A 10,000-nucleotide genomic window follows, 5' to 3' on the forward strand; every position below is an offset into this window, starting at 1 on the left:
TTTTTTTTTCTCTTCCTCTTTTTTTTTTTAAATGGTGTGTTGGGCAGGCTTAATAGAAGGGCCAGGGATGCCTGGTGGTTTATCAAGAGGTTGTCTTTTCCTTTTTCTGATTATTTTTCTTCTCAAAACCATCCTTACTGTCCTCCCTTCAGTTGAAGTGGCTATCCTGGAGGGTATTTAGCCTTGCATGGTGTATCGGCTCCTCCATGTTGACCAGTTTTTCCGACTTTTTACTATACTCTATGGGTATCATCAATCACTTTGTTTATAATTCTGTACATATTGTTTTTGTTATAATTCTTGTTAATCTAGTTTCCAAGTATGATGTCTCCTTTTTATTTCTATTAATTCTTATGCTGTCTGGAGACATTGAGCGAAATCCGGGACCAGTACATCATAGATTTCGTCAATGTCGTCTTCTGTATTGCAATATTCGTGGTCTTCATGCAAATATCCAAGACCTTACAGTTGCTTCCAGACAGTATGATATTCTTTTGTGCTCAGAAACTTTGGTTTCTAATATGAGGCACTTATCTGAGCTCCTTATAACTGGTTTTAAGAAGCCAATAATGTTGAAACATGATGCCATCCCTGGGCCAGGGGAATGGCGGTGTATATTAGGACCGAGTACCCTGCTTCTCATAAGTCCTGCTATCAATGTGGATGTCATGAGATTCAGGTAATATAAGTTTGTGGTAGGTATAACAACTTTTATTTATATTCGATCTACCGGAATCCAGACATAGATGATTCTATCTTCGATTGTCTTCTTACCATTATGTCTAAGATACAAGAAGATGATAGAAATGCTTCTTTTGTCCTTGTTGGTGATTTTAATGCTCACCATAGGGAGTGGTTGAGTTCTATCTCTCCTACCGATCGCCATGGCTTAAGAGCTTTAGAATTTGCCTCTGAATCAGGCTGTTAGCAAATCACAAATGAAGCTACTCACAGGTCTGGTAATTGCTTGGACCTCGTATACACTGACTCCCCTGGTGTTATAACTAGTAAGGTTGGTTCTCCAGTCGGGACATCTGATCATGCCTTGATTTCATTATTAGTGAAGACTGAGCAGCCTGTCCCTGATATATCATATTCTCTTAAAATTTATATGAAATCCCAAGCAGATTGGAATGGGATTTTACATGATATTTTGTGCTTGAATTGGTCACAATTATATAATAGTGTAGATCCTGTTGTCCCTTTGAATGAGAATCTAGTCAACATAATTGATAGGCGTATCCCTTCTCGTATGCTAAGGTACCGAGTGAAGGACAAACCGTGGTTCAATGATGATTGCAGACGTGTTTATTTGGAGAAACAGGAGGCCTATCATCTTTGGAAGGGTAACAGATCATATTTGACCTGGAACAACTATACTCAGCTTCGAGCTTTTGCTCAGAGAGTTTTTGCCTCAACTGAAAAGGAGTACAATTTAACCATAAAAGAAACATTTTCTGGTACAACTCAGGAACATAAATGGTGGTCTACCCTTAAATCTGCACTCTTTGGTGTAGATGCAACAGTTCCTCCTTTACTTAAACCAGATGGCTCAGTCACTCACTGTCCAAAGGAAAAGGCAACCCTTTTGGCTGATGTTTTTGACAGTAAACAGACTAATGAAAAACTTGAACTTCCTCATTCCTGTTTTCCTGAGGCTAAACTAACTAGTTTAGCTTTTCGATCTCGTGAGATTAAAGCTCTGTTGGTGGACCTTGATGCTTATGGAGGTGTACACCCAAATTGCATTTTTCCTTTGTTTTTTATAAAGACTGCAGATTTCTTAGCTCCAAAGTTATCTGTTATTTTGCGCAAGTTAGCAAGAAGAGGAGCTTTTAGCACTAGTTGGAAAATTGGTAATGTTACTCCTCTATGTAAATGTGTTTGTGGTAGCTCAAGTCCCACTGATTACCGCTCAATTTCCATAACTCCCATATTATCTAAAGTTTTTGAACCTATTTTAGCAAAACGTCTTAATAGGTTTGCTGAAGGTAATCATCTACTCCCTAGTTTGCAATTTGGTTTTCGTAAAGGCCTTGGAGCATGTGATGCCCTTCTTACAATCTCCAATGCTGTACAGAAATCCCTTGATTGTGGTCGGGAAGTTCGTATGATTGGCCTTGATTTTAGTGCTGCTTTTGACCGTGTTAATCATGAGGCCCTTGTTTTCAAACTGAAACATTATTATTGATTTTTTAAGTAATAGACCTCAAAGAATTGTTGTTGATGGGCACCATAGTGATTATAAGAATGTGATATCCGGTGTTCCACAGGGTAGTGTTCTTGGCCCATTACTTTTCATACTATATACACATAACATGTGGTTTGGCCTAGAAAACAAGCTTCTTGTATATGCAGATGATGCTACTCTCTTTCCATCAATTCCATCCCCTGAATGTAGATTTAGGGTTGGTGAATCCCTTAATTGAGATTTAGCTCGAATTAGTGCATGGTGCAAATTATGGGGTATGAAGTTGAATCCTAACAAAACTCAAAGTATGATTGTAAGTAGGTCAAGGATGGTGGCTCCTCAACATCCGGATCTCAGTATTGATATTTCTTTAAATTTGAATAACTCCTTTAAAATTTTAGGTGTGATTCACGACAGTAAATTTACTTTTGAGAAACATATAAGGTCTGTGTCTTCTTCAATTGCACAAAAAATAGGCTTATTGAGAAAGTCTTTCAAGATTTTCGGTGATCAATCTATTCTGAAGAAGTGTTTTAATTCTTTCATTCTACCTTGTTTTGAGTATTGTTCTCCTGTCTGGTCTTTAGTTGCTGATTCTCATCTTAATTTGTTGGACAGAAACTTAGTCTATCAAATTTCTTATTCCTGATCTAGATATTAATCTTTGGCACCGTCGTTCAATTAGTTCATTATGCATATTGCATAAGATTTTTCATAACTCTGACCATCCTTTACATTCAGATCTTCCTGGACAATTCTATCCTCTTCGTAATACTAGGCAAGCAGTTAATTCTAATAGCCAGGCCTTCTCCATCACGAGGCTCAATACTACGCAGTACTCTAGAAGTTTTATTCCAGCTGTTACCAAGTTGTGGAATGATCTTCCTAATCGGGTGGTTGAATCAGTAGAACTTAAAAAATTCAAAGTTGGAGCAAATGCTTTTTTGTTGACCAGGCGGACAAGAGTCTTTTTATAGTTTATTTATGACATATTTGTTTTTGATGTTGTTAATAGTTTATATATGACATGTCTGTTTTGACGTTGTTACTTATTTTAGAATGATTTATTGTTAATTTGTTCTATTCATTTATTTATTTCCTTATTTCCTTTCCTCACTGGGCTATTTTTCCCTGTTGGAGCCCCTGGGCTTATAGCATCTTGCTTTTCCAAGTAGGGTTGTAGCTTGGATAGTAATAATATATATATATATATATATATATATATATATATATATATATATATATATATATATATATATATATATATATATATATATATATATATAAAACCTACTATGGTCCCGTGTCTGGGAACCAAAAATATAATATTACACATATTACGGCAGGCAAGCTACACAACCAAATCGAGTTCCAAAGTCACTTGTTTGTTTTGACATTAAATGTCTTACACTTGAATATATAAATACCCTAACTTCGAGACAGTTATATTACTCCTAGACAGCAATATAAAAACATAGAATATCCAAAGGTTTCTTAAGTACACTCAAAACAGAACTGGGTGATTATCATTTCGATCTATTCAAACAACTTCTTTCTTAGTTTCATTAAGAGGATACAAGAGAGTATAAAATGAATATTAGTGATATAAATAATGCGCTCTTCACAAAAATTCGAATATTCTATATATATTACAACACATTGGAAGAATTTACTTACAAAAAATTAATCACTTGGAATATTAAGTATGAAGAAAACTTAGATTAAAACAAAAAAAATTATATAATCATTTATCTTGAAAAATAGAATCTCCATAAAACATTAGACTAAAAAAAAAAGAAATAATTACATTTTAATGCTTAAACTCTTAAAGAACTTGCATAAAGTAACTGATAAACTTACTAACTTCACATATTTTACTCGCACTTGTCCAGTCACAAAAATTTACACAATGTCAACACAATGAATTTTATAATTTCCTTTAACGTCTTTTGTATCTTTCTAACACACAATCTATTTTGGGGTACAAAAGTTACTTTGAAGAGTACACACTAGAGAAAGAGATGGAATTTTTGCTCTTCCACAGGATTGTTGTTTCTCTTCTGCTGCCATTCATCCTTGGGGGTACTTATATATGAAATTAGCAACTTTTCGAGTATTCTAATAGATTATTTTCGTGGCTTTGAGGGCAGGCCTATAGTGCCACCAGATTTATCAAGTAGTTTAAAATTCAGAGGCGAATTTTTAACAAGTCAATCTTGGAGACGAACCTCGCTTGTCTGATATTTTCAAGTAGTTGGTCGATGAGCGGCAAAGGATAATTATCAGCCACACTGATCAAATTCAACTTTCAGTAGTCCGTACACATCCTGAAAGTTCAGCTAATCTGTTTCTTAACAAATAGTCTATTTCTTTTATCGTGACATCTCGGTGATACGGCGATTGTCGATAAGTGCGTAGTTTGAATGACCTTTCCTTCCTTTTGAGATGTATCTCGTGAAGCACGAGATACATCTCAAAACACCTCAGGTCGGTTCATTTCGGGACATCCAAGACACTTGTAGGGACACTTATAATTAATCGGCATAATTCCTCTTGTTACTTCTGGTTCAAATGAGTTAATCTCTCTTCCAAGTTCCGAATGATAGACGAATTATTCATTTTGCTCAACACCCCTACCTCACATCCGTCATCGTCTTTTGTGGTTTGCGCCATACACACCTCTGAAGATTCCGTCTCGTTTTCACTTACGTAAGGTTTCAGTAGGTTAACGTGTACCTTCCTCTGACTTTTCCTTTCTTCTCGGGTTTTGATAATGTAGGTCCGGTCACTGACCTTCTCCCAAATCTTGAATAGTTCTTGGAACTTGTTGGTGAGTGGGAATCTTATCTGGAAGAATAACAATACTTGTTTTCCTACCGAAAACTGTCTGTTTCTAGGGAGAATTTCCTTATCTCGCCGATCCTTTTCCTCAAATTCTATACATATCCTCCATCTTTTTTCTCTCAGTCCTTCTATCTTTCTGCTAACATTTTAATTGGTCCTTGTACTTCTCGTCCAAATACCATTTCATTCAGGCTACATCCCATGCTTTCTTGAGAAGCATTATGTACCTGAAATAACATCAACGGTAGTCCGATGTCTCATTCATTCCCCGTTTTGTTGCAAAACTTCGTTAACATACTTTTCAGAGTTTCATGAAACCTCTCTATTGGACCTGGTGTTTCCGGTGATAAGCAGTGGACAGTTGTTGCTCCATATCCAAAAGTTTCATTATGTTCTTAAACAGTTCTGTCATGAAATTCCTTCCAAGGTAACTCAGAATGATTTCCAGAATACAAAACTTAGTGAGAAAGTCAAGTAACTTCTCTGCAATTATTTTGGCACTGATGTTCCTGACGGGTCTGGTTTCTGAGTCCCACAATATCGATCATTACCTTGCTGAAAAGTTCTCCTCACACTTTTATCGAAAATGTTGGAGCTTTCCAGCCATCTGACATACGTAACATTCACGTCAAAACTGACACATCCTTATGCATGCCAGGCCAGAAAATGTGTTTCATAATCTTCTTCGGCGCTACGGCAATTTTGTATGTTCTCAACGGTCCGGGAATTAATATCGGATGATATATCCCCCATTCGGCATTCCCAGTGATATCAGCGGGTCTATGCTTCCTCATAAGCAACCCATTCTTAAGATAATAACAGATCAGAGACTGCTATGCCTCCCTCCCGTCCACCACACAGTGCAATAACTCTGGAAACGTTGTATCTTTTCATGTAATCCTATCAGACTTTTCTTATTCACTTGCCTACTTCTAACGATGAGTTTTTTATTTTGTCCAGGTCCTTTTCTTCTGTTTTCCTCTTTTCAACTCGTCTCTTGTTCCATTTTTCCTAGGCTTACTCGGGAGTTCTCTTCTTATATACCATCAAGTGAACCTTCTTCTTTAGAAAACAAATCCTCCAAGTTCATCGCTAATTCTCTTCTAAAGCTGGCCATTACACGATAGAGACTGGCCCGTCAATTTCAAGGGGATTGTCCCGCATCGGTCCAGTCTTTATGGTGTATGGGGGGAAAAAAGCCAGTCTCGTCGGGCTTGTCTTGGCTCGCCATCCTTTCAGCATGTTGAAAATCCTGTCCTGTCCCGTTGCAATTTGCTGACTCGCCGCGCAAGTCCCTAACGTGTGTGGGAAGAGATTAGCCTCCCAGAGTCCTGACCATCCCTCAAGAATGAAACAAGTATGATACCTGAGACTGAATGTTATTCACCCGTAGGACGAAGATTGGCCTCCATACATATCGTTTTAAGCAGTGTCCTCATTGCAACTTCTCAAGTATGTCGCAAGCAACCAAATATTTAACTCAAGATTTTGTTACTGAATTCATTGAACTTTATAGACTTCATCCGTGTTTATGGAAGGTAAAAAGTGAAAATTATTTTAATAAATCTAAAAAGCAGGCTGCCTATGAAGAGTTATTAGAGGTCTGCAAGAAAATTGATGAGAACGCAGACGTAGATTTTGTGAAAGCTAAAATTTCCTCATTCAGAGGATCTTTTCGAAAAGAGCTTAGAAAAGTCAGGACCTCGAGGAGGTCTGGTGCAGGAGAAGAAGAGGTATATGTGCCCAAATTATGGTACTATGATTTGTTACTTTTCACGGCAGATCAAGAAATTCCCAGGGATTCTACTTCAAACTTACAAGATGAACAAACGCAGCAGGAAAATCAAGGAAACTCTCATGAACCAGTAAGTAAATATAGCCTTTATTTCCTTTAATTAACGGTTTTATTAGCAATGTGATTACATAAGAAAAAGTTTTGACATTAAAGCAATATATATATATATATATATATATATATATATATATATATATATATATATATATATATATATATATATATATATATGTGTGTGTGTGTGTGTGTGTGTGTGATTACATAAGAACAAGTTTTGACATGAAAGCAATATATATATATATATATATATATATATATATATATATATATATATATATATATATATATATATATATATATAAACAAGAGCATTCTCTTAATGTATCATTGTGTCTTGCCATGGAACTTTACCATTACCACTGAAATATTCAACATATGAAAATCTAACATATTAAGCTGAATCGCAGGCATTTCGTTGGCGTGCTACTTGAATGTTTGCAAAGTGTGTAGCATTATAGTCGGCCTTTCGCCAATCTCCATCCTGCAAAATGCCACTTTCAGTGTTTTCAAAATCAATCATGTTTTGAGGTGTGTAGGATTTCCTGCAATTTCTCCGTAAGAAATTATGAAGTACACAGCTTGCCAATACCACAAGATCAATTTTCTCAGGTTTCAATGCAATGGGGTATGAAACACTCGAAATCTATTAGACAATACACCAAAAGCATTTTCCACTACTCGTCTGGCACGAGATAATCTGTAATTATAAATCTTCTTCTCTTAGTTTAAATCTCTTTGGGGAAAGGTTTCAGTAAGTGCTCATGCAGTTCAAAAGCTTCATCCCCAATGAAGACAAAATTCAACCCATGTTTGGTTTCGTTATTTTCAGGCAAATTTAAAGTCCCTTCCAATAACTTTTGGTGAAAAAGAGTTTCATCCAACACTCCACCATCTGAAACCCGGCCATTTTTGCCTACATCAACCATTATAAACTCTAAATTAGCATTGACTATTGCCATTAAAACAATACTATAATATCCTTTATAATTAAAATAATAAGATCCACTGTTTGCTGGAGGTACAATAGAAACATGTTTTCCGTCAACTGCTCCACCACAATTGGGAAAATTCCATAACAGATCGAAGTCCTCGGCAATTTTTTTCCACTCTTCACGCGTTGTTGGGAACTGAAAGGCAGAAAAATTCATCTATGTAAATAAATTTCAATATATAATCATAAAAACAGCAAATTTTTGTATATTTTCGATGAGTAGAATAGGATATATATATATATATATATATATATATATATATATATATATATATATATATATATATATATATATATATATATATATATGAGTGTGTGGTATACAGTGAATATGTGTATTAATATTTATTAATTAATTGTAAGATTTTCATTTTTCTCAGGATGGTGATGAGGAAAATTTAGAAACAGTCCTGGACCAAACAAGGAAACCATCTACGGCAGATGATAGGCCTACTTCTTTAAAGTCATCTGTTCAGGAAACCCGTAAGAGAAAGAATGGTGGAAACCTTCAAAGGGAAACACTCATGAAAAAAGTTGAGAAATGTGTCGAAAGGGAAGAGGATGACTTTGATATTTTTGGCAGACTCGTTGCTTCAAAATTGAGAAAATTAAAGGGCCAACAACATATGTTGGCTGAAAAGCAAATCTTGGAAATATTATACAACTTCTCACTGAATACAAGTACAGCCTCGTCATCAAGATCATACTCCCCCATTCTAAATGAAAATCTACGAGAAACCTATGTACAAAATGATTCTGATATCCCTTCGTTCAGTGGTGAAGAAGTAAACCGGCCCTATTATTTTTCATTATAACAGTTTGAAAAGAGCCCTTATAACTTTTCATTATATTTTTCAAATAGGCTAGCCCATATTTTTTTTATCATAAATTTGAAATAGCCTACATAAATTAGATTTTTATTAGGTAGCCAACTAAAGAAAAACACAGGCTTTTAGTTTTTCCTTTTAATTTTCAAACAATTTCAAAATAGGCAAGTTAATTTTTTTTAATTTGTACTTAATTCAAATAGATGAGTAAATTGCATATGTGGAAAGGACTTATCAAATAAAGTACTAAAAAGGCATGATATTTTACTTACCTTCAAATATTCATCACGTAAGCTGTCATATATTGCTTGACAAGTTTCAGGTATGATTTTTCCTAAAGCTTGGGCAGAAATTCCAGTTGAAAATTTGAGATCCTCCAGTGACCGTCCCGTTGCTAAAAACCTCAATGTTGAAATCAACCTTTCTTCTGCAGAAATAGCCTGTCTCATTACTGTGTCTTCTTTTGTAATCTTTGTCGAAACAAGGGATAAGAGGTATGTGAAGGCTTCGTTGGTCATTCTCAAATAATTTCTATAATCATCTGGGTTATTTTCCTTTAACTCATTCAGTAACATCATATGAGAAAATTTCTCTCTCTTTCTTAGCCATTCTTTTGACCATTGTCTTCTGCGATTTTTGCCACACATTTCATAGTTATTGTCCTCTTGATCCAAGAGAGCTATGATTACAGCAATCATCTTTCTTTTATTTAAAAAAAAGCCATATTGCGAATGATATGTCACCTTACAATCAAGACCGCTTGAACACTGAGTAATCTTCTTCTCATAGACCGATGGGCAGATAATGAAGAATGTGGTAACTCCCAGAGATGGCAGAGCATGTTGTCCTCTTGAAATCCTGTCTCCATCGTGTATGGGCAATCCTTAGGGGTCTGGCGCGGGGGGCCAGTACCGCCGTGACGGCCCGCCGTGCCAGTCTCTATCGTGTATGGCTAGCTGTTCAGGCTACACACTTGATTTGGGCTTTAATCATTCCACTCTTTGCATGGCCACCACATTCCATTAAAATATAGAGCCACTGAGCTTTACTTACATTTGCTTCAACAATTCCTGAACCTGTGGATTATTCAATATCTCTTGGATATTGAACTGAGCCATCTTGTTCTTTGACAAATAATTACCTACTTCTCCAAATAATATATCCTAACAATACCTAAAATCCTTTCAACACACTACTGTTCAAACCTTTGATTAAAACAAGGCCCAGTTATCACCAATATTTAAAACAGACTCAGTTGGTCCCAAGGATCTGGGCACCAAAATTATATTATA

The 10,000-nt window shown here is 35.8% G+C and overlaps 1 protein-coding gene across 1 annotated transcript; it reads left to right on the forward strand.

Moving 5' to 3' along the window:
* The first annotated feature begins 6,165 nt into the window (after window positions 1-6,165).
* Window positions 6,166-8,696, forward strand: LOC137616928 (uncharacterized). Its single transcript, XM_068346801.1, has 2 exons — window positions 6,166-6,900; window positions 8,262-8,696. The coding sequence occupies exons 1-2, from the start codon at window positions 6,412-6,414 to the stop codon at window positions 8,694-8,696; spliced, it is 924 nt and encodes a 307-aa protein (XP_068202902.1). The 5' UTR covers window positions 6,166-6,411.
* The last annotated feature ends 1,304 nt before the right edge of the window (window positions 8,697-10,000 follow it).

Source organism: Palaemon carinicauda, chromosome 23 (genome assembly GCF_036898095.1).
Source record: "Palaemon carinicauda isolate YSFRI2023 chromosome 23, ASM3689809v2, whole genome shotgun sequence".
In the NCBI taxonomy this organism is placed as follows: Eukaryota; Metazoa; Arthropoda; class Malacostraca; order Decapoda; family Palaemonidae; genus Palaemon; species Palaemon carinicauda.